This window comes from Hippocampus guttulatus, chromosome 11 (assembly GCF_054856545.1).
Source record: "Hippocampus guttulatus isolate MCC_2025c chromosome 11, RoL_Hgut_1.0, whole genome shotgun sequence".
NCBI lineage: Eukaryota > Metazoa > Chordata > Actinopteri > Syngnathiformes > Syngnathidae > Hippocampus > Hippocampus guttulatus.
The window spans coordinates 15004123-15031169 of record NC_141271.1 but is presented as its reverse complement, the minus strand read 5'-3'; the positions used below and the strand labels follow the sequence as shown (position 1 = coordinate 15031169).

Sequence of the window (27047 nt, the reverse complement as noted above, 5' to 3'; positions counted from 1 at the left end):
GGGGCACAAGTAGACAGACAACCATTTATTTATCTTCACAGCGATGGACAATTTGGAGCCTTCAATTGAGCTCAGATCGTTTTTGGAACATTGGATGAAGAATTAGTAGGGGCTGTTGCGTGGGTTAGCAACAGAGCTCCTCTCGAAAAGTGTTTTTCTTTGCTTTATTACAAAAGTGTCATGTACAAAAGCAAGCACAGAGGGGAGAAACCATCATTTCTTTTCCGCTTTCACTTTGGGGCTAAAGAAGGACGACATTGTCTTCATGCCACTCTTGTCCACCTTTGCCAGGTTCTTCTGCGCGGCTGTCATCTTCTTGGGCGGCTGCAAAGAGACGAAGAAAACGTCGAACGTGTCGCCTGACCTTCCGCTCAAAGAAACGAGGAGGACACAAACACAATCTCTCAAGGTTGAAGGAGCTTGAATGTAAGATGACAAACACAGTCCTACTGTCATGACCGAATCGCGGTCTCAATCACTGACACTCACTTTGCGAGCAAAATCTCCACTGTTGAATTTGGTATAGTCGTCTAACGCCTCCACCGGCTTGTCCGACAGTTTCCGCTTCTGGCGATCAGGAAGACAAATGTGTTTTAGAGTGTGGACAGTGTCTATGGCATCTATGAACACAACCAGAAAATCAACATTAAAGCTGAATCAAACACATGGAAGTAAGATTTCAGGAGAATTTGTTGGAATGGATAAGTATGGCCATGGCTGTGATATCCACTCAAAACGAATTTCCACTTCCAATAAACGGGCTTAACTTTGTTCAAATAAATGTCACCTCAGTGCAACTCTTGCCATCACATGATATCAAAACATGTAAGGTGATATTGCAAGCTGACACGCCTTTGGATGGGAAGTGTAGTGCAGATGTTAGCCAGCTCGGAGCCTCAGCATTGCACTGAAGTCACAAATTAACCAGGCAAGTAAAACAATAAAGTAGTCCTCAGACGATTGGTCAACTGTAAAACGTGCACTACAATCGAGTATTAGTTCACCACGCTTAAATTGTATGAGCAACGAAGGAAGGTTAATGTCACTGTGTATCAACGTTCTGACTTTGAGGTACCATCCTCCGCATTTACGACACTGCGAGAGGAGTATGGATGGAAACAACGTTGCACGTTACACTACGTTACATTGTACACAAAAATGGTGTATATTCCCGACAAAATATATATATTTTTTCCTACCAGATATTTTGAACGGTACTTTCCTCTGGATACGTCTGTTTTATTTTATCTTGAATCAATGTCATTGTTTTCTTATTGTAACTGATGAAAATGAATGAATAAATAAAATCAATAATTATTGATTTTTAAAAAAAGGCGAGGTAAAGGTTCTTCTTTAGGAACAGAAGGTGCTCTGCATTATCTGCCTGTTTTGGTTTCAGAAAGTAGGAAGGCAGACATTCAAAGGAGACATCGCTGCCATTGGGTCATTGGTAAATTGTGGTTCCTCCTCAAAGGAACCACAATTTATCAATCCCGATTGATTTTTTTTTCTCTCGCAATGATCTCTATTTGGTGCGACAGCAAACATGACAAGACAAGTCTGTTCGATTTGCATGAAAATGCAAGATACTGCACCTTTGAAGCTGGTTCGCTCTCCTTTGGACTCGTGAGCTCTGGTAACCTGCGCGGCGACAAAACGGGCCTCATTTAAATGCACGTTCATAAAGACTTGGCAAGACCAAAAATTTGTGTACGCGCATGCAAACATACTGCAGGTGATGGCGGAGGTCCTTGCTCAGGTCTTTGTTGATGTATTCCGATATCAGGCCATGGGCGTAGCCAAGGTAGTCCTCTGAAGTGGGGGATGCAAGCAAACCATAATCATTACAACAGGGTTGAATGAAACGGTTGTCAATACTTTGAGACAGATAAGATACGCTGCTGCCACCATCTATTGGACCTGCAAGAGTACTACAAGTACCTCTGAAATAATCTAATCGGAGAGGAAAACCTGAAAAAAAACCAGAGTTGAATCCAAATTGCTCCTGAGAGGGCCCGCCATTGAATGTCATTTTAAAAGGAGAAATAATTTTACCCTTGCTTGAATCTGACTCCATCTTGACTCGGATATATGAGGAGGATTTGACTCCCTCCCCCACAGAGATGTTCTTCTTCTTCAGCACAAGGACGGTTTTCTCCACCTACAGCAACATGGGGGGGGGGAACTAACACATGAATTCAACAGGAATGTTCATCACAAGATGGACTGTTTCTGAATAGAGGATATACCTTCTTCTTTAACCAAGCCATTGTTTTTTCTTGACTGTATCGGTGAAACTTATGGCTTCCCACCTCTAGCAAGAAAACAAAAGTGAGGCCCCTGTTTTCTATATCGGCAACCTTGAGCATATTAGCTGCTAACCTTTTTCATCCGCAATGTGATGCATGGAGGCCAAGGAACGAGTGCAGCTCAGCAACCCGCTACACGCCGGAAACTCTTCGTCCATTACCATTTGATCCAGCCGCTGGAACTTGCCCTAAACAGACACCAGAGGGCATCATTAAAGGAGGCGTTTATTTATAGTCTTTCTGGACTGTAAAGTGATTCACAAGGCGGGTAAGAGGGCAACAAACAGATGTGTGGAGTGAAGGACAGTCAAGACGCTTAAATAAATCAAGACATGACCTTTGCTTTTGAGAAAAACAACACCTTGCATCACACTTCAGCCTCAGTGAAAGATGGTAGTGGTCCATCTACACCAGGGGGCCATGCCTGAGCCATGGAAAAGTCGGGGGGAAAAAAGTACGATGCAACGATTGATCATTTTTCATTATGTCTTATGATGATATAATCATTTTTAGACTTTTTTTCAGAATTTACTTGTTTATAAAATTGCAAAGCAGGCCCGTCTAGCCAGTCGGCCGTAGGTTAAGCGCCCCTGATGTAGATGCTGTATGCGTGATTAAGGCCGTGGTTCCAAACATTGATTGAGCCCACATTTTACATTAGAAAATAATTTCACAGCACACGGCCAAACAAAAATGTCAGAAAAAGTGGATATAACTTCCAGACAAATTAAATTAAATATAACTGAACATGTGCTTATTTCCCGCACAACAACAATGTGCCACAGCAAACAGGGATTCACTGGATTAAGGTGAATGATCTCTTACTTCTTTTGCAGATTTGATCAAGTAAGGCAATATGAGAAAAAGCGGATCCATCTGTGTGACAAATAGAAGCCTCCCATCTGTGTAAAAACAGGAGCAGCTGATTGACAAGTCACTGAACACTGACAACGAATACGTAATCATGAATGGATTTATATCAGACTTGATCAAAACAATGACCTCTCTGCACAGTCTGCCCAACAAACCAGGACCGGAAGTCTTCTTCAAATGCTTTGACTTCGTACAGTTGCAAGTTGCAACCGCCGCCGCTCAGCATGTAGAGGGAAGCTGCATCTGCATAAACAAAACAAATTAAAAAAGGTACTTTTTTTTACCGTAATAACACTTCTCCCATACTCTTAGTAAGTAGGACTTGTTTCCCTTTATGTCAGTAGAGAGCGGGAGTACAGTTGAGTGGCCAGAACGTGCATATGGACTGGAAGTTCTACCTGTGGCTGGATTCCGTAGCCTCACAAAGGTCGGGTCATTGTCCTTCCTCTGGCTGTCTATCGCGGAGTCTCCAGGCAAAGTCAGGTAGGTGACAGTTAAACACTTCATGCAAACATCGTGCTCAGCCAAACTAAGAAAGGATAAGTGCTCGACAAGTCTCGGAAATCTTTGAAAGTAGCGACGCCTCCGTGGTGCGCTAGCATGCTAGCAAACGAACAAATCAAGTACTTTACACGACGAAAGGCACCGTGTGTTAAGCTAATTTCGCCGGGCCTAGTGAAGACAGTAGTTACCTGCAGCAATAACAACCCAGCTATCGTTCTGCACGTTCAGCGTTCGCTTCTTTTTTGAGGCCATGGTGAAACGTGGGACCCTGCTTCCAAATGATTTGCAGTTGTCACACTGTGTGCGATTTTGTTTTTCAATTATCGCTCAAAGACAACGAACCAAATTCAATCAAGGGATGATGTGTTACTGTTTTATGACAAGTGCTCAGAAAAGGCGCCTCTCTCCGAACATCCGGACTTTCCTCACAAGGGGTGAATGCAATTACAGTTGCGTCTTTACTAGCTTTTGTTGCTACTTGTCAGTACATCTTGAGTCCCTTTAGGTTGCTCTATTTTAATTTCAAATGTGTTGTGCCGAATCATTTGGATTAAGTTGCGAAACGCAAGCTATTTAACCATCGCGTTGTCATTGCTTCCCCCCTTTGTGTAATCCCGTGGTACGTACAGTCGTGACGTTACCGTTTTCGTATCGGGTCTTCTCCGGAAAGGCAAATCTCACAACCAAAAAAAAACAGGAAACTGTTGGAACTCTTGAAAACTTTTTTCCCCAATAAAAGCTTTGTTGAAAAATATCCATATATGTTTTACTGTGAATTTTATTTTCACAGTGAATGTATTTTATTTTTAGATACATTTGTTTGATGGTGAAATCACAGATGTAACTAAGAATCGATTGACTGATATTATTGTATATTGTTAAATTTGAATATTAATATATAATACTGGTATATTTGTTGTTTAGTGCAAATAGAATTCTTGGGGAAAACGCGCCAAAGCTCTTCAGAAGTGTGTTCGATATCTCCGTGTTTGTCTGAATATTAGGGAGCGCCAATAACCGAGCTTCTCCCCCAGATGACAGAATACAGTATACCAATATTAAAACAAAATTAACAACACTAATAATATAGTAATAACAGTACAGCATACAAGGATTCAATGACATTTATCAATTTTGTGAAGATTTCTTTAGAGTACAGAATTGTGTTCCCATCTCTCCCCCTTGATGTTAGTGATTCTGCAGGCAAAGACATGAATAAGGTATTTGCTAATTTTGTATGGAACAATAAGCATCATCATCTGAAGAAAACCTTCCTCTTTGCACCGAAAGGTGAAGATGAATTTGAATTATTGGATTGGATTTGAGTTACACATTCCCAATTGTGTTTAAATAATTTCACTTTGTAATAAACTCCATCCTTCGTGGAGTCATTGAAATGCTACAAAAAAAACAATGTTATGTAAATACCGGTAATTGTGCTGCCCTCTGCTGCGAAATGTCCCACGGGGATAAATAAAGTTTAGATAAATAAACCACATTTTACTGTCCTTTCCTGTGGGGACAAAAGAAATGTCATAAATGACAAATAAAATCAGAAAGTCAAGTGAATGATCCTCAATACAATTTATTCTGAACCTTTCTACAAAAACGGTAAACAATACACGTCAGATCAGCACAGTTTCACAAATTGAAACAAACAGCAAAAAAGTCAACAAGTCAAGTCAAGTCAACAGTATTTATAGAGCACTTTCAAACAGCCATCGCTGCATACAAAGTGCTGTACATGGAGCAATTTAACATGCACAATAAACAGTAAGACAAATCGGTAATAAAGGCGGTAGAAAGCACCAAACAGTAAAACAGCAAAAAAGACTACTTTGACAAAGACATTTGACTTCTTGGATGCGTTCCGCACGATAACAATCGCTTGATGTGTTTCCAGATTTCTTTCATCTTCACTCCATATATGATCGGATTGAACAAAGGATTATACACCACGATTTGTAGACTCATAATCAGCCGCACAGTTTTTGAAAGATCCGACTCCAGTCGTGCGATGATGACATCAAAACCACACAAACACGAGAAGCTGATTAAAACCATCAGGTGGGGTAAACACGTCTCTGCTGCTTTTTTGCGGACTTCCCCGCAGCTTCGATAGGTCGCCAGAAATATCTTTATGTACGTGAAGAGAATAAACAGCACAGGGATGAGAGTAATATTTGTGAGAACAAACAAACCCCACACTGTGAGAAACATCGGTTTCACACATTGAAGTTTCTGAATGGAATTGTTGCAAAAGATTCCCGCTAATACAAAGCGGCACATTTTTTGCTTTGCACTGATGACAGTTGCCACCAATACGTGGCAGGCAGGCAGAAACCAGGCCACGGCCAAGAAGATGGCGACACTGGTTGTGCTCATGGTGGCTGCATAATGCAGAGGCTTGCAGATGGACACATACCTGTCAAAAGCCATGGCCGACAATAGCAAGAAGTCCGAACCTGCTAGCGAATAAAATATTAAATACTGCAACATACAAGCGGAGTGAGAAACGCTCTGCCTGTGAGACAAGACGTCCGCAATAAGTTTGGGGTAGATAGCCGTGCTGAACAAAAGCGAGTTAAGAGACAAAGCCGCGATGAAAATATACATGGGCTCATGAAGGTTCCTGTGAATCCAGATGAGACAAATAATTGTGCAATTACAGCAGAGGATGAGAACGTAGAGCATCAACAAGAGTACAAAGTAAACATATCTGTACTTATCCACGTCGACATAGCCGCCAAGACTTATCAGGACGTGTGATCCGTTCATCGTGCCCCATTCACGTGCGCACTGCACACTGGCGGTCAACAGTTGCCAGAGCGTCAAGTCTTTTATGATGGCTGCTCAGCCTCTATGGATCTCATTAATTAAGAGCCGCTGTCATGTCAACAAACTGCTCCAAGGCTTTTTCCGCTTTCTTCGAGGGATTGTGTGGCATCACCTGTCTGTCACGTGTGGCACGGTCAGTTGAACAAGACTTGTCTGTCAAACTTGTTTTCATCACAGGAAGTCACGGTGGTCCTTCGTGGGCCTGTTATCACGCTGAAACGTGTATAATTGCTCTGGGGTGTAATGGTGCCCCAAAAATTCATAATTCGCTACACACCCTCATTCAGGTCATAGTTAGGTTCACATTCGGTACGTTGAGGCGAAACAAACTGCATATCTTCCTCTGACCTTGTTTGTGTACATTATTACTACACAGACTTTTGTCATTTTTAAGACTCTTTTTTTTTTTTGGTTTGCTTCTTTTACTGCATAAATCTTTGATTGGGCACGACATCAAATTATTATATAATGAGTATTATTATATTGATATCTTTACGAAGTCCAGCACTTCGTTTCAGCTGTGTGTGTGTTTTTACTCTCAAAATAAAGTTGAGTTTGTGTTCTGTGCCTTTGACGTGAGCACCTTGGCCCTCCCGCCGATCAAACGTGTGGATTTAATTGAAAACAAACACAAAGCAGAATGTCGCAGCAACGCTGCAGCGAGAAATCATTTTTCCTCAAGGAAGAATATATGCCTGTGAATATTGTATTGGAGCCTATATCCTCCTTCTGGATTTTTCTTCTTTTCCATTTTCCTTCCCCGTATGCATTTCAATATTTATTTCAAGGTTAACACGGCAACATTCATGATGTTTGTAAGCCCACCTGCGATGCTTTGTATTCTATCGAAACATGAAGCTCACAGCGATGCGGCCATGAGTTTGTCAGACAAAGCATGTGTTTGGGTCTGTTCTACGACGTGTTTCATTCTGGGTTTTTTTTGTGTGTGTTTGCCGTACAGTATCTGGTTTTGAAAAACGTTTGACTATCTGCCAAACTGCACTCTGAATACAGGTAGTACAAAACAGTATAGCACACATGCCAGATTAGCTTTCCTCGGGTGCTCTTTTCCTCGTATAGCTTCTCTGTGCCTTGCTATGTCTATTTTAAAATAGTTCATATATATATATATATATATATATATATATATATATATATTGTGTGTGCGAGCAAGCATAGGCATGCTTATGGGGATATGTATCTGTGTATGTTGTAATTATAAAGTTTTAATTGTACAACACTTTGAGTTGCATTTTTATGTGTAAAAAGTTTGATTGATCAGAATCAGAATCATCTTTATTGGCCAAGTATGTAGAACACACAAGGAATTTGTCTCCGGTATAACACGCTGCATTAGTATCATCGTAAACAACAAATCATTGAACCATTTTAGAGTAACCAGTAGCAGTATTTGTAGTACAAGAAGAGTGACTACGTCAGTGACTGTTTAAGGAGTTAATGGCTAGAGGGAAGAAGCTGTTTAAGTGTCTACTGGATTTGGTGCGCATGGATCTGTAGCGTCTGCCTGAGGGGAGTAGCTGGAAAAGGTGGTGGGCAGGGTGCGGGGGATCCAGGAGGATTTTCCGTGCCCTTGTCTTGATTCTTGCAGTGTGCAAGTCCTCAAGAGTGGGTAGGGCGGTGCCAACGATTTTTTCCGCCGTCCTTACTGTCCGTTGAAGTCGGATTTTGTCCTTTTTTGTGGCGGCCCCAAACCAAACCGTGATGGAAGAACACAGGATTGATTCGATGACTGCCGTGTAGAACTGTCGTAGCACCTCCTGTGGCAGGCCATGCTTCCTCAGCAGCCTCAGGAAGTACATCCTTTGCCGGGCCCTTTTCAGGATGGAGATGGTGTTGACTTCCCACTTCATGTCCTGGGAGACTGTGATTCCCAGGAACTTGAAGGTCTCGACGGTTGACACGGGGCAGTTGGATAGTGTGAGGGGCAACTGTGGAGAAGAATGTTTCCTGAAGTCCACGATCATCTCTACAGTCTTGAGCGTGTTCAGCCCGAGGTTGTGTCGGCTGCACCAGAGCTCCAGCTGCTCCACTTGTTGGCGGTACGCAGACTCGTCGCCGTCTTTGATGAGACCGATGACCGTGGTGTCGTCTGCGAACTTTATGAGTTTGACAGCTGGATCTGTTGAGGTGCAATCGTTTGTGTAGAGAGAGAAGAGCAGTGGAGAGAGGACACATCCCTGTGGGGCTCCAGTGCTGGTGGTGCGTATTGATGATGTTGTTGCTCCCAGTCTCACCTGTTGTGTCCGTCCCGTCAGGAAGCTGAGGATCCACTGGCAGATCGTAGGGGACACACAGAGGTGGAGAAGTTTGGGGGTGAGGAGTTCCGGGATGATGGTGTTGAACGCAGAGCTGAAATCCACAAACAGAATCCTTGCATAGGTCCCTGTGCTGTCGAGGTACTCGAGGATGTAGTGCAGACCTATGTTGACTGCGTCTTCCACAGACCTGTTTGCCCGGTAGGCAAACTGGAGAGGGTCCAGCAGGGGTCCGGTGACGTTCTTTAGGTGGTTCAGCACAAGGCGTTCAAAGGACTTCATGACCACAGACGTCAGGGCGACAGGCCTATAGTCGTTCAGTTCCGATGTTGCCGATTTCTTGGGAACTGGGATGATGGTAGACTGTTGTCGGGCCCCGCAGCTTTCTTGATCTTCTGCTGCTTGAAGAGCCGTCTCACGTCCTGTTCGTGGATCTGTAGTGGAGAAAAAGAGGGTGGAGAGGTAGATAGAGTAGTTTCTGGTAGAGGTGGGTGTGTGTGGGAAATGGGGGTGTCCTTTTCAAATCGGCAGTAAAACATGTTTAGTTCATTAGCAAGACCCTTATTGTTCACTGTTTGGGGGGATGGCATTCTATAGTTAGTGATTGCTTTCAGGCCATTCCATACAGATGCAGAGTCGTTAGCAGAGAACTGGTTTTTCAGCCTCTCTGCATAGCTTCTCTTAGCGATGTTAATTTCCTTTGTCAATTGGTTTCGGGCGTGTTTGTACAGTGCCCGATCTCCACTTCTAAATGCGGCCTCTTTCTCTTTCCTGAGTTGCCTGAGTTTGGGAGTAAACCATGGCTTGTTATTGTTGAAGGAGCGGAAGGACTTCGTTGGTACACACATGTCCTCACAGAAACTGATGTATGATGTTACAGTGTCTGTGTATTCATCCAGTGTGCCCGTTGAAGTTTCAAAGACGCCCCAATCAGTGCAGTCTAAGCATTCTTGTAGAGCTAGCTTTGCTTCATCTGTCCATTTTTTCACAGTCTTAACAACCGGTTTAGCACATTTGAGTTTCTGTCTGTATGTAGGTATTAAGTGGATTAAATTGTGGTCAGAAAGACCCAATGCTGCACGGGCGACCGATCGGTATGAATTTTTGATTGTTGTATAGCAGTGGTCTAGAATGTTGCCTTCTCTGGTGAAACAGTCGATGTGCTGCTTATATCTGGGAAGTTCACGGTTAAGATGTGCTCTATTAAAATCGCCCAAAATTATCAGGGGTGACTCTGGGTATTTTAGTTCGAGTTTGTTTACTTGTTCGGCTAGCGTTTGTATCGCCGTGTTAGCGTTAGCTTGTGGCGCAATGTAAACACCGATTAGTAAAAAGGAGGTGAACTCACGTGGCGAGTAGAATGGCTTGCAGTTTAAAGACAGCGACTCCAGGTCCGGGCTGCAGTGTGCGTCGAGCTTCGTGACATCAGTGCACCATTCTTCGTTGATATAGAAGCAAATCCCGCCACCTTTCGATTTCCCTGATAGCTCCGTGTCGCGGTCGGCTCGGAGAAGGCGGAAGCCGGGTAGATGTAGCGCGGAATCCGGGTGGCGGTCACTGAGACAGGTTTCAGTGAAGCAGAGCGCAGCAGAACGTGCAAAGGTTTTGTTGGTCTTTGCGAGGAGAAGAAGTTCATCCATCTTGTTTGGCAGAGATCGTAGATTAGCAAGATGGATCGATGGGAGCGGGGTTCGAAATCCGCGCTGCCGGAGCTTGACAAGCACGCCGGCTCTCTTCCCCCTCCTCCGGCGGCGTTTCCATGCTCCGTACAGCGCAGCCGCTCCGCTCGCGATTAGCTCCGAAAAACCTTGTGGGTTTTCGCGTGCTGGTGAAAAAAGACCGAGCGTAGACTCCCCAATGCGCAGCAACTTTTCCCTCGTGTAAGTAAGCCGCTCAGGGTCGCCAAAAACTAACGAATGACAAAAACAGGGATAATACTAGGGAGCGTGTGACCGAGGCTGCCATACCTGTCGGCGCCCGATGACGTATCATCGTAAACAACAAATCATTGAACCATTTTAGAGTAACCAGTAGCAGTATTTGTAGTACAAGAAGAGTGACTACGTCAGTGACTGTTTAAGGAGTTAATGGCTAGAGGGAAGAAGCTGTTTAAGTGTCTACTGGATTTGGTGCGCATGGATCTGTAGCGTCTGCCTGAGGGGAGTAGCTGGAAAAGGTGGTGGGCAGGGTGCGGGGGATCCAGGAGGATTTTCCGTGCCCTTGTCTTGATTCTTGCAGTGTGCAAGTCCTCAAGAGTGGGTAGGGCGGTGCCAACGATTTTTTCCGCCGTCCTAACTGTCCGTTGAAGTCGGATTTTGTCCTTTTTTGTGGCGGCCCCAAACCAAACCGTGATGGAAGAACACAGGATTGATTCGATGACTGCCGTGTAGAACTGTCGTAGCACCTCCTGTGGCAGGCCATGCTTCCTCAGCAGCCTCAGGAAGTACATCCTCTGCCGGGCCCTTTTCAGGATGGAGATGGTGTTGACTTCCCACTTCATGTCCTGGGAGACTGTGATTCCCAGGAACTTGAAGGTCTCGACGGTTGACACAGGGCAGTTGGATAGTGTGAGGGGCAACTGTGGAGAAGAATGTTTCCTGAAGTCCACGATCATCTCTACAGTCTTGAGCGTGTTCAGCCCGAGGTTGTGTCGGCTGCACCAGAGCTCCAGCTGCTCCACTTGTTGGCGGTACGCAGACTCGTCGCCGTCTTTGATGAGACCGATGACCGTGGTGTCGTCTGCGAACTTTATGAGTTTGACAGCTGGATCTGTTGAGGTGCAATCGTTTGTGTAGAGAGAGAAGAGCAGTGGAGAGAGGACACATCCCTGTGGGGCTCCAGTGCTGGTGGTGCGTATTGATGATGTTGTTGCTCCCAGTCTCACCTGTTGTGTCCGTCCCGTCAGGAAGCTGAGGATCCACTGGCAGATCGTAGGGGACACACCGAGGTGGAGAAGTTTGGGGGTGAGGAGTTCCGGGATGATGGTGTTGAACGCAGAGCTGAAATCCACAAACAGAATCCTTGCATAGGTCCCTGTGCTGTCGAGGTGCTCGAGGATGTAGTGCAGACCTATGTTGACTGCGTCTTCCACAGACCTGTTTGCCCGGTAGGCAAACTGGAGAGGGTCCAGCAGGGGTCCGGTGACGTTCTTTAGGTGGTTCAGCACAAGGCGTTCAAAGGACTTCATGACCACAGACGTCAGGGCGACAGGCCTATAGTCGTTCAGTTCCGATGTTGCCGATTTCTTGGGAACTGGGATGATGGTAGACTGTTTGAAGCAGGATGGGACCTCACACAGCTCCAGAGATCTGTTGAAGATTTGTGTGAAGACCGGAGCCAGCTGGTCAGCGCAGACTTTCAGGCAGGAGGGGGACACTTTGTCGGGCCCCGCAGCTTTCTTGATCTTCTGCTGCTTGAAGAGCCGTCTCACGTCCTGTTCGTGGATCTGTAGTGGAGAAAAAGAGGGTGGAGAGGTAGATAGAGTAGTTTCTGGTAGAGGTGGGTGTGTGTGGGAAATGGGGGTGTCCTTTTCAAATCAGCAGTAAAACATGTTTAGTTCATTAGCAAGACCCTTATTGTTCACTGTTTGGGGGGATGGCATTCTATAGTTAGTGATTGCTTTCAGGCCATTCCATACAGATGCAGAGTCGTTAGCAGAGAACTGGTTTTTCAGCCTCTCTGCATAGCTTCTCTTAGCGATGTTAATTTCCTTTGTCAATTGGTTTCGGGCGTGTTTGTACAGTGCCCGATCTCCACTTCTAAATGCGGCCTCTTTCTCTTTCCTGAGTTGCCTGAGTTTGGGAGTAAACCATGGCTTGTTATTGTTGAAGGAGCGGAAGGACTTCGTTGGTACACACATGTCCTCACAGAAACTGATGTATGATGTTACAGTGTCTGTGTATTCATCCAGTGTGCCCGTTGAAGTTTCAAAGACGCCCCAATCAGTGCAGTCTAAGCATTCTTGTAGAGCTAGCTTTGCTTCATCTGTCCATTTTTTCACAGTCTTAACAACCGGTTTAGCACATTTGAGTTTCTGTCTGTATGTAGGTATTAAGTGGATTAAATTGTGGTCAGAAAGACCCAATGCTGCACGGGCGACCGATCGGTATGAATTTTTGATTGTTGTATAGCAGTGGTCTAGAATGTTGCCTTCTCTGGTGAAACAGTCGATGTGCTGCTTATATCTGGGAAGTTCACGGTTAAGATGTGCTCTATTAAAATCGCCCAAAATTATCAGGGGTGACTCTGGGTATTTTAGTTCGAGTTTGTTTACTTGTTCGGCTAGCGTTTGTATCGCCGTGTTAGCGTTAGCTTGTGGCGCAATGTAAACACCGATTAGTAAAAAGGAGGTGAACTCACGTGGCGAGTAGAATGGCTTGCAGTTTAAAGACAGCGACTCCAGGTCCGGGCTGCAGTGTGCGTCGAGCTTCGTGACATCAGTGCACCATTCTTCGTTGATATAGAAGCAAATCCCGCCACCTTTCGATTTCCCTGATAGCTCCGTGTCGCGGTCGGCTCGGAGAAGGCGGAAGCCGGGTAGATGTAGCGCGGAATCCGGGTGGCGGTCACTGAGACAGGTTTCAGTGAAGCAGAGCGCAGCAGAACGTGCAAAGGTTTTGTTGGTCTTTGCGAGGAGAAGAAGTTCATCCATCTTGTTTGGCAGAGATCGTAGATTAGCAAGATGGATCGATGGGAGCGGGGTTCGAAATCCGCGCTGCCGGAGCTTGACGAGCACGCCGGCTCTCTTCCCCCTCCTCCGGCGGCGTTTCCATGCTCCGTACAGCGCAGCCGCTCCGCTCGCGATTAGCTCCGAAAAACCTTGTGGGTTTTCGCGTGCTGGTGAAAAAAGACCGAGCGTAGACTCCCCAATGCGCAGCAACTTTTCCCTCGTGTAAGTAAGCCGCTCAGGGTCGCCAAAAACTAACGAATGACAAAAACAGGGATAATACTAGGGAGCGTGTGACCGAGGCTGCCATACCTGTCGGCGCCCGATGACGTATCATCGTAAACAACAAATCATTGAACCATTTTAGAGTAACCAGTAGCAGTATTTGTAGTACAAGAAGAGTGACTACGTCAGTGACTGTTTAAGGAGTTAATGGCTAGAGGGAAGAAGCTGTTTAAGTGTCTACTGGATTTGGTGCGCATGGATCTGTAGCGTCTGCCTGAGGGGAGTAGCTGGAAAAGGTGGTGGGCAGGGTGCGGGGGATCCAGGAGGATTTTCCGTGCCCTTGTCTTGATTCTTGCAGTGTGCAAGTCCTCAAGAGTGGGTAGGGCGGTGCCAACGATTTTTTCCGCCGTCCTAACTGTCCGTTGAAGTCGGATTTTGTCCTTTTTTGTGGCGGCCCCAAACCAAACCGTGATGGAAGAACACAGGATTGATTCGATGACTGCCGTGTAGAACTGTCGTAGCACCTCCTGTGGCAGGCCATGCTTCCTCAGCAGCCTCAGGGAGTACATCCTCTGCCGGGCCCTTTTCAGGATGGAGATGGTGTTGACTTCCCACTTCATGTCCTGGGAGACTGTGATTCCCAGGAACTTGAAGGTCTCGACGGTTGACACAGGGCAGTTGGATAGTGTGAGGGGCAACTGTGGAGAAGAATGTTTCCTGAAGTCCACGATCATCTCTACAGTCTTGAGCGTGTTCAGCCCGAGGTTGTGTCGGCTGCACCAGAGCTCCAGCTGCTCCACTTGTTGGCGGTACGCAGACTCGTCGCCGTCTTTGATGAGACCGATGACCGTGGTGTCGTCTGCGAACTTTATGAGTTTGACAGCTGGATCTGTTGAGGTGCAATCGTTTGTGTAGAGAGAGAAGAGCAGTGGAGAGAGGACACATCCCTGTGGGGCTCCAGTGCTGGTGGTGCGTATTGATGATGTTGTTGCTCCCAGTCTCACCTGTTGTGTCCGTCCCGTCAGGAAGCTGAGGATCCACTGGCAGATCGTAGGGGACACACCGAGGTGGAGAAGTTTGGGGGTGAGGAGTTCCGGGATGATGGTGTTGAACGCAGAGCTGAAATCCACAAACAGAATCCTTGCATAGGTCCCTGTGCTGTCGAGGTGCTCGAGGAAGTAGTGCAGACCTATGTTGACTGCGTCTTCCACAGACCTGTTTGCCCGGTAGGCAAACTGGAGAGGGTCCAGCAGGGGTCCGGTGACGTTCTTTAGGTGGTTCAGCACAAGGCGTTCAAAGGACTTCATGACCACAGACGTCAGGGCGACAGGCCTATAGTCGTTCAGTTCCGATGTTGCCGATTTCTTGGGAACTGGGATGATGGTAGACTGTTTGAAGCAGGATGGGACCTCACACAGCTCCAGAGATCTGTTGAAGATTTGTGTGAAGACCGGAGCCAGCTGGTCAGCGCAGACTTTCAGGCAGGAGGGGGACACTTTGTCGGGCCCCGCAGCTTTCTTGATCTTCTGCTGCTTGAAGAGCCGTCTCACGTCCTGTTCGTGGATCTGTAGTGGAGAAAAAGAGGGTGGAGGGGTAGATAGAGTAGTTTCTGGTTGAGGTGGGTGTGTGTGGGAAATGGGGGTGTCCTTTTCAAATCGGCAGAAAAACATGTTTAGTTCATTAGCAAGACCCTTATTGTTCACTGTTTGGGGGGATGGCATTCTGTAGTTAGTGATTGCTTTCAGGCCATTCCATACAGATGCAGAGTCGTTAGCAGAGAACTGGTTTTTCAGCCTCTCTGCATAGCTTCTCTTAGCGATGTTAATTTCCTTTGTCAATTGGTTTCGGGCGTGTTTGTACAGTGCCCGATCTCCACTTCTAAATGCGGCCTCTTTCTCTTTCCTGAGTTGCCTGAGTTTGGGAGTAAACCATGGCTTGTTATTGTTGAAGGAGCGGAAGGACTTCGTTGGTACACACATGTCCTCACAGAAACTGATGTATGTATGATAGCCTGGTATGAGTTGTTGATGGGTCAGAACTTTTCTAAAAGTCACAATATATGCGTAACAGACATACAGACGCATGTTCAACTTTGGGAGGGGTTATCTGTCAAGTTTGCAAATTGCCTAATTATGTTATACTGTATATATTAAGTAGTTGAAACTGGAAGTAACAAAATTAGACAAGAATCCACACCTTTGGAAAGTTTGATTATATTTGCATTGACGCAGATAAAATGGTTAAAAGAAGGGAAGCAGGGTGGTCACGAATGGCCTCACATAGAGCCCACCGGGTTAATTAGAAGGGAAAAAGTGATGTAAGGACATGTCATAACAAGGTCAGCCTCAGGGGGCCGCTAATTATGATCCAGTGGTCACTGTCATGCTCTTGGGAGGTTGTTTCTGACAAACAAGTCAAATCTCTGGACGATGCCACCAAAAAAAAAAAAAATCACCCGAAGCATGCTGCGAATAACAATCGTCATGCTCTTACGCTTGGCCCCTCAGCAGCAGCAGTGGTAAGCCATCACAGCCGCTAAGGCCTTCTCTGCTTGCCGACGCACTACGGGGCAAGGGTCACTGATTAGCAGCCGTTTACCACCTCGATTCTCCTTTTGGTTCCATGAAATTGGTAATCGTCTCATCGGATGTGGCTACCCAACCAAGGCTTTCAGCCTTTGCAATCAACTGGCCCATGTAGAGGAACTTCAACTATTTTAGCTATGATGCGGTTTCACACTTGAATACAGAGTCTTAAAGAGACCGGTGGAGTTTAGCAGCATCGAGCAGCGTCTCAAACGGTCTTGGTCAAAATGTGGCCCGTGGACCACATATGGCCCCCTCCATTCTTTAATCAAGACCACCATTTATTTACATTCGCAAGATTGTGGTATAGTTTGTTTCATTAATTTAGTCGTTTTTGCTCCGTAAATCGGTTTGTTAAAATGTACTCACTTATTTTTCTTTTTCATTCAATTATCTCATTAAAGACTCAGTAAAGTGGAAAAAAAAAAGTCTTGTAAATTTCACATGCCACAGAGAAGAGTATGGATGACAAGCCTGCCAAATTTGAATGAATTAAATAAAAAAAAAGAAAGAAAGAAAATCACCAAGCACTGTAGTTTTTAGAGTAAAAGTGGGTCCGAAGTAGAAGTCTCACTTTTGGATGGGCAGGGGAATGTTTTGGGTTTTTTTCCTCTCCAGGCCATTAATTGTGCAGGTGGGTTGCATGCTTCTTCCGGTCGCTTGCTGTGAGCTCGTTATCCTTTTCCCTGCTACGAGATATTAATGTTGCAATGCAAATTTTGCTTTCAACATTCGGATGAATTACATTTCTTTATTTTCCAGTGTTGGTGCCACTCTCGGCTGTTCTGGGCCACACTGCTGTGTTGGTTCTCTTTAAGACCAAATGTGAAGTAATTTAAAAAATAAAATAAAATAAAACGGGCATACCGACAGACTTAATTGACGGCCTGACGATTACAATTCTGTTCGTCACGAAAAATGGCGGACTGATAAATGACGGCCGAGTGTCCTGGCCGCTGACGGATAAAGAATGACGTGCCAGCAAAATTTCGTACAATGACCACCTCTGTTTTTCAGGACCCAAACCATTCAGTGTTTTATAGACTGATAGCAGAATTTTAAAATCGATTCTACAGCGGATCGGGAGCCAGTGTCAAGACTTCAAGACTGGGGTACTCTTTTCGTAATCTCTTTCATCTGTTCAGAAAGCAAGATGTGGCATTATGAATGGGCTGCAGCTGTTTGATGCTCTTTTGAAGGATACCAATACAAGGAGCGTTACAATAATCAAGTCTGCTGGAGATGAAAAGCACAGATAAATTTCTCCTGCTCTGCTTGAAGCATACAACCTGTCAATCTGGATCATGTAACAGATATCAAATGTTCCAGTACAATCTCAAGTTCACAAAAGGGCACACACACAAAGCATCTGTATCCCGGACTTCATGGTGCAACTTGATCATACAAGTGTGAATATGACACTTGCGACATTAACTGATGACGATGGAAGAACCTGAGAAACAACTGGGGTCAAATCATGTCCAACGAATGTTTGACCCTGCTGCATGTGACGGACAGGTAACGTCAACAAACAGCCCAAAGGCGAAAAACACGGAGGCAAAACGGACTTTGGGGAGTTTATTGACATGACAGCGACTCTTAATGAGATCCGTGGAGGCTCAGCAGCTATCATAAAAGGCTTGACACTCCGGCAACTGTTGACCCGCCAGTGTGCATGGTGCACATGAGTGGAGCACGATGAACGGAACTCACGTCCTCATAAGTCTTGGCGGCTATGTCGATGTGGATAAGTACCGATATGTTTACTTTGTGGTCTTTTTGACGCTCTACGTTCTCATCCTCTGCTCGAATGGCGCCATCATTTGTCTCATCTGGATTCACAGGAACCTTCACGAGCCCATGTATATTTTCATCGCGGCTTTGTCTCTCAACTCGCTTTTGTTCAGCACGGCTATCTACCCCAAACTCATCGCGGACGTCTTGTCTCACCGGCAGAGCATTTCGCACTCCGCTTGTAGGTTTCAGTTGTTCCTTTTCTACGCTTTAGGTGCTTCAGACTTCTTTCTGTTGTCAGTCATGGCTTACGACAGGTATGTGTCCATCTGCAAGCCTCTGCAATATGCAACCACCATGCGCACAACCAATGTCACCATCTTCTTGGCTTTGGCCTGGTTTCTGCCTGGCTGCCAGGTTGCTGTGGGAAGTTACATTAATGGAAAGCAAAAATTGTGCAGGTTTGTTTCGGGGGGCATTTTCTGCAACAATACTGTGAATAAGCTTCATTGCGTGAGATCAGAAATGACGGTCATTTACGGTGTGTTTGTCTTCATCAGCATTGTGGTTCTCCCTGTCTTGTTCATCCTCTTCACATACGTTAAAATATTTATCGTCGCATATTGCCGTTGCGGCGGAGCCTGGGAAAAGGTGGCCGAGACCTGTTTGCCTCACCTGATGGTTTTAGTCTGCTTCTCTTGCTTGGCCGCGTTCGACGTCATTGTGGACCAAACGGGGTCAGAGCTTCCGAAGACGGTTCGCCTGATCATGATGTTGCAAATAGTGGTGTACCATCCTCTCTTCAATCCAATTATATATGGCGTGAAGATGAAAGAAATCTGGAAACACATCAAGAAGGTGTTCCGTCACCACATCAAATAAATGGATTTAGATGTTCAACCCGGCACAAAATAAATAAATGAATGAAGCCGGGATTTAATTTGTCTATTGCATTTGGCATTTAACCGGTCACACGTATTTCATAATGTAAAAGGTATCCTGGATAATTCACATGTCATTGTTGTTTGATGGTCGTATTGATATGTGTTATGTGTGCACAATTGATTGTAATGTGTTCCATTCAAGATTAAAAAAAAAATCCCATTCAGGAAGTCTAGTTACTGTTTTATTATCCTGACCTATTTATTTTCCTTCACAGGATGAAAAAAAAAAATATATATATATATCTGTCTCGTTATCTATCCAGCTATCCGTTGCTCCAAGAATGTTACAGCCTTAAAATGCAGTGTTGCTGATTCACAGCAATTGTGCAAAGAAGAATAGGTCATAATATCTGTTTAATTATTTTTCCACAGTATTAAGAAGTATCATAAATACGTATATCCAACCATATACGTATTTATGATGTGGCCCACGAGGAAAAGGAGTTTGACCGCTATTCCAGTATCCTATTGCAATATTTATTCTCAGAATTTGCTCCCATATTCTCAGGAACCATACAGTATTGAGAATGAATTGACTCAAAGTTTTCAATGAACAGAGAATGGTGCCAAGAAAAAGACAATCGGAACACAGAACTGTTACATTAGGCCTGTTGCATGAGATACAGTCTTCTGGCATGTAACTTGTTCGAAAGTAGGGTAATTGATGATCTGACAATTAATCAGCGACAGCAGCGCGATCGTGCTCATCTTCACACTGTTCCGGTTTTTCTGGTATTTAATCAGCACATTAGTTCCTCGTAACCAAAGAGTCTTGACTCTCTGTCACATATCCCGGTGCTGTTGCATTTGAAGTTATCGTTGATCTACTCTTCGTATTTTCATTTGTCCTGTTTGATGTTAAATGTTGTTTTGGGAAACCCCGTTTGGGATGGTATAAATGTCCGGATGTCATTTGCTTTATAAAAACGAGAGCAGTATAAAAAGGAGCAGGTTTTACAGTTGGATTCATCGGTGCAGGGAAAGTCAACTCTGAGAAGATCTTCATTCGGACTCAGAGGTGGGTAGACCCGCCAATTTTGCTCAAGAAAAAGTATTGTTATTATTGTTGTTATTATTGAATATTATGACCCAAGAAAGATTAAAAAGTCGCCCTCCAAATAATTAAGATTAAGTATTCAGTACTAAGTAACCAGTGAGTCGTGGTGTTGTTGTTTTTTTAAATCAGAGCATTACGCTCAAATCGACAAAAATATACAATAACAATGTGCAGATTAAACAATTTTTTACCCAACAATATAACTCCAAACTTGGTGCTCAGGGGCTCTCCCTGCTGAAATGCACCTGATTCAAAGTATCAACTCATCAGCAAGCTCTGAAGAAGAAAGATAACGATCCTGATCATATGAATAAGGTGTGTTGCAGCAGGGGGGCATGGAAAACAGGCAGGGCATCGGCCCTTGAGGACCGAGTTTTGGACACCCCTGACTTACACAAAAATGAATAAAAAATGCATGTGTCCAAAAGACACAAAGTGAGGCAAATCTAGCAACAAGAAATGCTGTTGAGTGAATCAGCATATGCTCAAAGTGAAGGTCTTGTATGCGTGTGTTGTAGGGATGGGGTAGTGAAAACTGTACTTTGGGGATGGAATTATTTGGGAGTGGAAGAGTTGTTAATTTTCCATGGCGCAAATGAACAAAGCATCGCATGCGTACACGCGAAATGGCCTCACCCACCCACGCAGAATTTCGCTAAAGGTACAACTCCAGGAGGAAGAGTTGTCAATTTAACATAGCATGCATGGCGCAGTGCACGAAAACCTCCGCGTAATTACCTCACCCATTCATGCAGAAATTTCCGAGAAGCCCAAGATGCAGAGTGCAGTTCGAGGCGTGGCTCAACGTGGGCGAAGCGAAATATTTGACTGCGCCCACACGTATTCTAAGAGCCTTTTTTTCTTTTTCTTTTTTTTTGTTGAACTATTTCTTTTTGATTATGGGCAGTCTTACGACGCAACGCTTATCTTCATTAAAATGTTATTGAACAGTAAAAAATTACAAACTATCAACCCTCATTCGGGGTGGAGCTAACAAAGCTGTTTGATCGAAGTGGTCGAAACGGCCATTTGACATAAATTCTGGGTGAACAGAGGATTGTAGGGCCATGGAGGCTGGTCAAGCGTGTTCAGGGGCCCTGAAAATGGGCGACATGACGCTGTAATGAGTTGGATGGGTGTAGTATCAAATGTTCCCAGCAGAGAGCGCAATTTGCCCCGATGCTTTCGTACAGTACTGTATTTGGATTTCCGTCAGTTTTGTAATTTTAGATGTTAACCCCCCGCCCCCCCCCCCCCCACACACACATTTTATTCTTCTTATCTTTTTGACTAACCCAAATATCTTCTTTTTGCTCTATGAAAATTAAATTACTTTCGAGTGCATACCGACCTCACCTCCCTTCCCTGCAAGTTTATCCTCAACCCCACGCTAACCATAACAAAATTGATTTACAAATGCCCCGATATATCAGTATTTCCATTGATGAGTAGTCACTTTCTCAATTTTTATCTGTTTTGCTCTGTCTTCTTTTTTTTCTTTTGGCTTGTTCCTTTATGGGTAGACGAGTGCTGGTGTAGGATTCAAGCACAATGAGCACAATATTGGTCCTGTGTCACTCTGTTGTTCGATTCGGACACCTGCTGGATCTTACGCATCATTGCATTGCAGGCAACTTTATTTGTGACTTCTTTTCCATGACTTTTTTTCTTTACAATCGCTTTTATTATGTTTCATGTTTTTATACAACACGGTGCTATTTTTGTTGATGGACCAGCAAGGAGTTGCTACAATTTTTTTTACGACTGAAGACGAGTGCTTCTTAGCACCCGTGAAGCGCAATCAAGTAGGAACACTTAGTGTTCTCAAGTACAACTTGTCTGTTATGTCTTTCAGAATTCAGCCAACTAATTAATCGTGCCCAACATGCGCTTTGTCTTGGTGGTCACGGCCGCCATCAGCCTGCTGCCAGGTAACTAACTATACGCTTTCAGTTTCATCTTCTTCACCTCTGCCATTTTGTAGTTCTGCAAACTTGGACATTGATGTCGCGTGAAGCGTAAAATGATTCACGGTACCAATAATGGGCAAAAGAATTTCGATTGTCATAACGCCTGTCAAATTCACAATGTACTGTTTCTTTTTGATATGAACGGCCCTTTATACTTGTGGTTGAAACAATTAGTCGTCAAGTCTACTTTACTAGTCCGCATGGTTGAAGCTTGTTGGTGTGGCATACGCATAAATACCCCAAACTAAATAAGATAAGAAAACCTTTATTAGTCTCGCAATGGAGAAATTCCCAATTCACAGCAGCGAAGTTATCAAAGGAAAAATTAGAACAACAAATGGCAGTCTCTCCTCAAATACAATAAAAGCACAACTGAACTAGAAACAGGAGAGAGACGTTTTACTTTTGGGGTGCTTGGTTAAAATGTCCAGTGTTAAAACACTACATGCAATGGAACACAAGATGAGATCCGTTGATAGAACAACACACGTGCAGGTCTCCCACTAATTACAACAATTACACGAAGCATGATGGTGAGTTGAACTTTGAATCAACTGTTTTTGTTTCTTTTCCAGTGTGTCGGAATAAATACGTACGTGAAACTCGTCCACGGTAAAAAAAAAAATGTTGCTGTGATGAAAATGATCAATGACGTCATTGATTCATTGACTTCATACCAACTTTCATCACATTATAGTCTCGCGCAAAGCACAGTCTAATTTTTGCACATGGGTGGAATTGTTTTTCTTTTGATCTTTTCCGAGACTTGCACAGGTGGAATCTCGCATTTGCGCCATTGTGGCATAGAACGCCGTCGAACTTCCGGCCAATCGAAGCGGCAGCCCACATTCCCTTTAAAATCAGAGCGGTTGAAGCATGCATTAGCTTGACATTGCGGAAGAAAACATTGACTTGATGCGCCCGTTTTTTTTTTTGTTTTTTTTTTACACCGAGCGTACAGGCGCCTCTCGACGAAAAGAGGGGCCTAAAATTTAAGTCGTACAGTTGCTGTACTTCTCTTACAAATGTGCTTTACTTACTTGAATGTTTGACTTGTACACGGTAATGGTTGGTTACAAAAGCGAATCGCTATGATGTGTTGCTACAAGTGTTTAGATTTGATTTCAGGATATATGTCACGTGTGGACTGCTGCCGACTGACTTTGTCATGTCTTTTTGTCTGTAGGCGCAACATCTCAAGTTGGTCCAGTTATTCCCTTGTCGGAGTGTCCCATTAACTACTATGGAGAGACTTACAGTGAAGCATTTGTGAGTCAGTTCATATCACATGTCTTGTTCTCTAACACAGAATAAATTTTAACGTATCGATAACTGCTGTTGTCTTGTTAACAGGGGATCGCTCTGGAGAATGTATTTACGCTGTACTTTGGCAACCAAACTAGCTCTGACTTCATGACTTTCAACTTTGATGACCAAGTGCAACTTGTTGCTTTTGGGCCAACCTTTATTGTCGCTAATGAAACTTCTGAATTTGCCCTAAATCTGCCAGACCTTGTTGGGACGTCACCGTGCTTTTACGGTATCAGTTTGTTTTCTTCTCCGAATACGGTGGGTACTGTGTTTTGTATTTCTTAATTTTAGCTACATGTTTGTACACACACACACACACACACATTTATATACTGTATATATATATATATATATATATATACATTTTTTTTCTCTCTCTCTCACATCCAGATCCTTTTGCATTTCCGCACATTTGGAAATCAGGGAGCGTACCTAGTTACCTCGCTCGTGCCACTGGTAAGAAGAAAACTTTTCCTGCATTTGAAATCAAAGCAACTCAAAGGTAGCAGCACGCATCGGTTGTCAGCACCCCAAATATCGTCGACCGATCATGATTCCACTGTGTCAAGACGAGCAACTTTTCAAAACATTTCTCCTCTGTTAGTAATGTTTGCCACATCAAAATGACAAATGACATGACAAGAGATGTGGAAAATGGATGAATGAGTTTTAAGGTGATATTCATAGCTTTCCTACTCTCACATATGACCTGCTTGTCTTGCATGTAGACCGTCACGACATCAGTGAGGCGACAGCTGGTCAGCACGACAGACTTGTCAGCTCCTGAAACATATGCTTACCTTCGAGGCTGCAGACACGAGGGTAAGCGCAGCTCTTTGAAACATGTACCTTGTACACATGACTAACAAACACCGATCAAAACGTTCATGACACCTTTCAGTTCCTTCTCAGTCCTGTCAGTGAACTCATGCCCGGGCAGCCTGGTGGTCTCGTGGTTAGCGCGTTGACCTCACAGTGCAGAGGTACCGGGTTCAATTCCAGCTCTGGCCTCCCTGTGAAGAGTTTGCATGGTCTCCCTGGGCCTGCGTGGGTTTTCTCCGGGTACTCCGGTTTCCTCCCACATTTCAAAAACATGCATGGCAGGCTGATTGAACACTCCAAATTGTCCCGAGGTGTGAGTGTGAGTGTGGATGCTTGTTCGTCTCTGTGTGCCCTGCGATTGGCTGGCAACCGGTTCAGGGTGTCCTCCGCCTACTGCCTGAAGACGTCTGGGATAGGCTCCAGCACCCCCCGCGACCCTCGTGAGGATAAGCGGATCGGAAAATGAATGAATGAATGGTGTCATGCCCTGTTGCTTACGAGGTCGTGTCCTCCTTTGTTTTGTGTTGGAATCCGCATCTGGGATTCACATGCCTTGTTTCTGTGTGTTGTTTCCAGGTCAATTCTATCCAGTGGGAACAGAGACATGTGTCTCCGAAACTGTCTTTGTGACATGTAATTCAACAGCTTTCCTCACCGTTTCGAACGATGACCCAAGGTAAGCATGTTCTGTGTCATTTGTCATGAGGCCACTCCCACAATCTGCTGAGCGAACCACCCTACCTCTGCTAGATGCTCAAGGAAGTCCGGGTGCACCATGACTGTGATTTGGAGCCCCATTAACCAGCCAGCTGAAATTCTCCCGACCCCTCCTATTCCAGCTATTTAGTGCTGTCAAGCGATTGAAAAAAAGGTTGTAATTAATTAATTATGGTCTGTAATTAATTAATCGAATTAATCAATAATTTAATCTCATCTAAAAATTACTAAGAAAAGCCTTATTTTCATTTTAGATTTGTTACATTATTGAGGCAGATCAAAAGATAAAAGAAAAAGTGGCATTATAAAGTATTTTATTGTTTTTCAGCATACGTGGACAGATGCAGTCCTAGCCATTTACTTTCTGTTGCATTTGAGACTCGTCAAAGTCCTACCTGCAACCTTTAGTTTCGACCACGAGGTGGAATATCACCATTTTGTTTGTTTTTGTAAATCTCCAAAGAATTACAAAATAAAAATAAAATAGAACATCAGGTCCTTAGAAAGTGCTTAGGTTAACATATCAAAAACAATAAGAACAATTTTCTAAGCAATACAAGTATTCAACACTGAACTTGCTTCAGATAATAAACAATAAATAAAGCAGACCCTTCAATCACAGTGCTGTAAATTGCTGAGTTCAAAAACAAATTCAAGAGAATAGTACAACAAAACTTCATCAATCAGAGTTAAGGTGATAAATTCGAAACATTCATTAAATATAATAATAAATCAGAATTAAGTTGATAAATTGAGTAATGTACCGCAATATCCATTATTAATACAAGAGAAAATTGAAATATAAAAGTGCTAGGGTATGTATGTATGTATATAATCTCAATACAAACCAAAAGTTGTAAAAATAGATAAGTATAGCACAGATAAGGGTAAAAACATTAGTTTTTATGCAGACTTCTACTTTCTTTTCTGATTGATAAAATGATCGATTTATATATTAATACATAATGTGGGGTACGACCAGATAAGTTTTTTTCACTTCTTCCTACTCTTTTGAACATATAATTGTGTTGTATGATGACTGTTTTCATTTCCTTTTTTATAATGTTACTTACCTTTACTTTCTGTCAATTTATTACTGTATATGTTTTTATGTTCAATAAACAATTAAAAAAAATTCTAAACTAAAATAACACTTTTCCTCATAACAAACTAAAAGCGCTGAAAAAAGCATCAATCACTTTTAGTAGTCTACAGAGGGCACATCAACTATGCCTCGTACGTGGGGTGTTCTCGAGTTTAGTTTGCCGAAGAGCTTTGCTATGTATGGCTCACTCGCTATCATGCTGACGCTTTTGATGCTAACGTTAGCTGTGGCTGCACTCACGACTCGGTGCTTTGCATTGATGTGGGAGGCTAAATTTGAGCTGCTTCGGTGGTAAGCAAACTCCTTACAAATTAGGCACAACTCTCTACTTTCATCAATTGTGTCGTCAGGGCGCTTTTGGAATGTAAATTTTCCATTCATTGTGCTGAGAACTCTCACATGCTGCTCCATTTTCACCTCTCCACTCCTCACCGCTGCTTACGAAGCCCGCCCAACTCCATGGGTGCTAACGGTGGCTCCTTTGATTGCCATAAAAGTAAAAGGCCTTGAGATTTTCTTCTGTTGTGAATTGGCATCATATAAATAAAACCGACTTCCTGCGATTTGCAGGGGGCAAACTAAAGGTGACACTTTTGCCGGTGTCCAGAGAATTTGCTTGTTTGCCATCGACAAACCTCCCATGATAGCATCATTTGTGGCTCATCATTAGCAGCCTCCCGAGGCTGACCTTGTTATGACACTATCCTTACATCACTCTTTCCCTTTCTAATTAAGCATTATAATGAAGGCAAGAAAAAACAAATCAGCCCCAGTCCCTTGACATTTTACACACAGATGACCTTCCTCTCAATTGTCCAACTTGTTGTAATTTCCTTTCAGAGACAAACAAAAATGTGGCTTTAAATAAGAAATCTAAAAAAAATAAATAAACTATAATATATATAATGTATATGTATGTATGCTAGAATATTATGAGAACTATCTTGTTCTGATGTTAAAGTTGTTGTTTTTTTCAACATTTAGGAATCAGTAAAGCGTTGTTGGTTTGAAAATAAAATCCAATGAAACAGCATTCTATCGTGGATTTGGAGTTCCCTTTAATTAGTACAGGTTTATGTCCAGAAGAGTTAATGTGTTAAAATATTGTATC

The 27047-nt window shown here is 43.8% G+C and overlaps 4 protein-coding genes across 5 annotated transcripts; 2 read left to right on the top strand and 2 right to left on the bottom strand.

Moving 5' to 3' along the window:
• Positions 1-150: 150 nt before the first annotated feature.
• On the bottom strand, positions 151-4295 carry rnaseh2b (ribonuclease H2, subunit B). Its single transcript, XM_086123178.1, has 11 exons — positions 3875-4295; positions 3581-3649; positions 3312-3425; positions 3135-3211; positions 2383-2497; positions 2250-2314; positions 2056-2161; positions 1731-1812; positions 1596-1641; positions 490-567; positions 151-324 (listed from the first exon to the last, which is right to left on the bottom strand). Exons 1-11 carry the CDS (start codon positions 3936-3938, stop codon positions 214-216), a joined length of 927 nt encoding a protein of 308 aa, XP_085979304.1. The 5' UTR covers positions 3939-4295; the 3' UTR covers positions 151-213.
• On the top strand, positions 3528-26969 carry LOC147198290 (uncharacterized). Of its 2 annotated transcripts, XM_086123181.1 has the most exons (9): positions 3528-3665; positions 19933-19972; positions 21867-21942; positions 23168-23250; positions 23335-23550; positions 23683-23748; positions 24021-24114; positions 24691-24790; positions 24865-26969. In XM_086123181.1, the coding sequence occupies exons 3-9, from the start codon at positions 21897-21899 to the stop codon at positions 24959-24961; spliced, it is 702 nt and encodes a 233-aa protein (XP_085979307.1). In that variant the 5' UTR covers positions 3528-3665; positions 19933-19972; positions 21867-21896; the 3' UTR covers positions 24962-26969. The 2 variants fall into 2 exon arrangements, with proteins under 2 accessions (XP_085979307.1, XP_085979308.1); XM_086123182.1 differs by lacking the exon at positions 19933-19972.
• Positions 5502-6395, bottom strand: LOC147198292 (olfactory receptor 6N2-like). Its single transcript, XM_086123798.1, has one exon. It carries the CDS (start codon positions 6378-6380, stop codon positions 5520-5522), a length of 861 nt encoding a protein of 286 aa, XP_085979924.1. The 5' UTR covers positions 6381-6395; the 3' UTR covers positions 5502-5519.
• On the top strand, positions 17966-19302 carry LOC147198291 (olfactory receptor 10J5-like). The gene has a single exon (XM_086123792.1). It carries the CDS (start codon positions 17975-17977, stop codon positions 18890-18892), a length of 918 nt encoding a protein of 305 aa, XP_085979918.1. The 5' UTR covers positions 17966-17974; the 3' UTR covers positions 18893-19302.
• Positions 26970-27047: the final 78 nt, after the last annotated feature.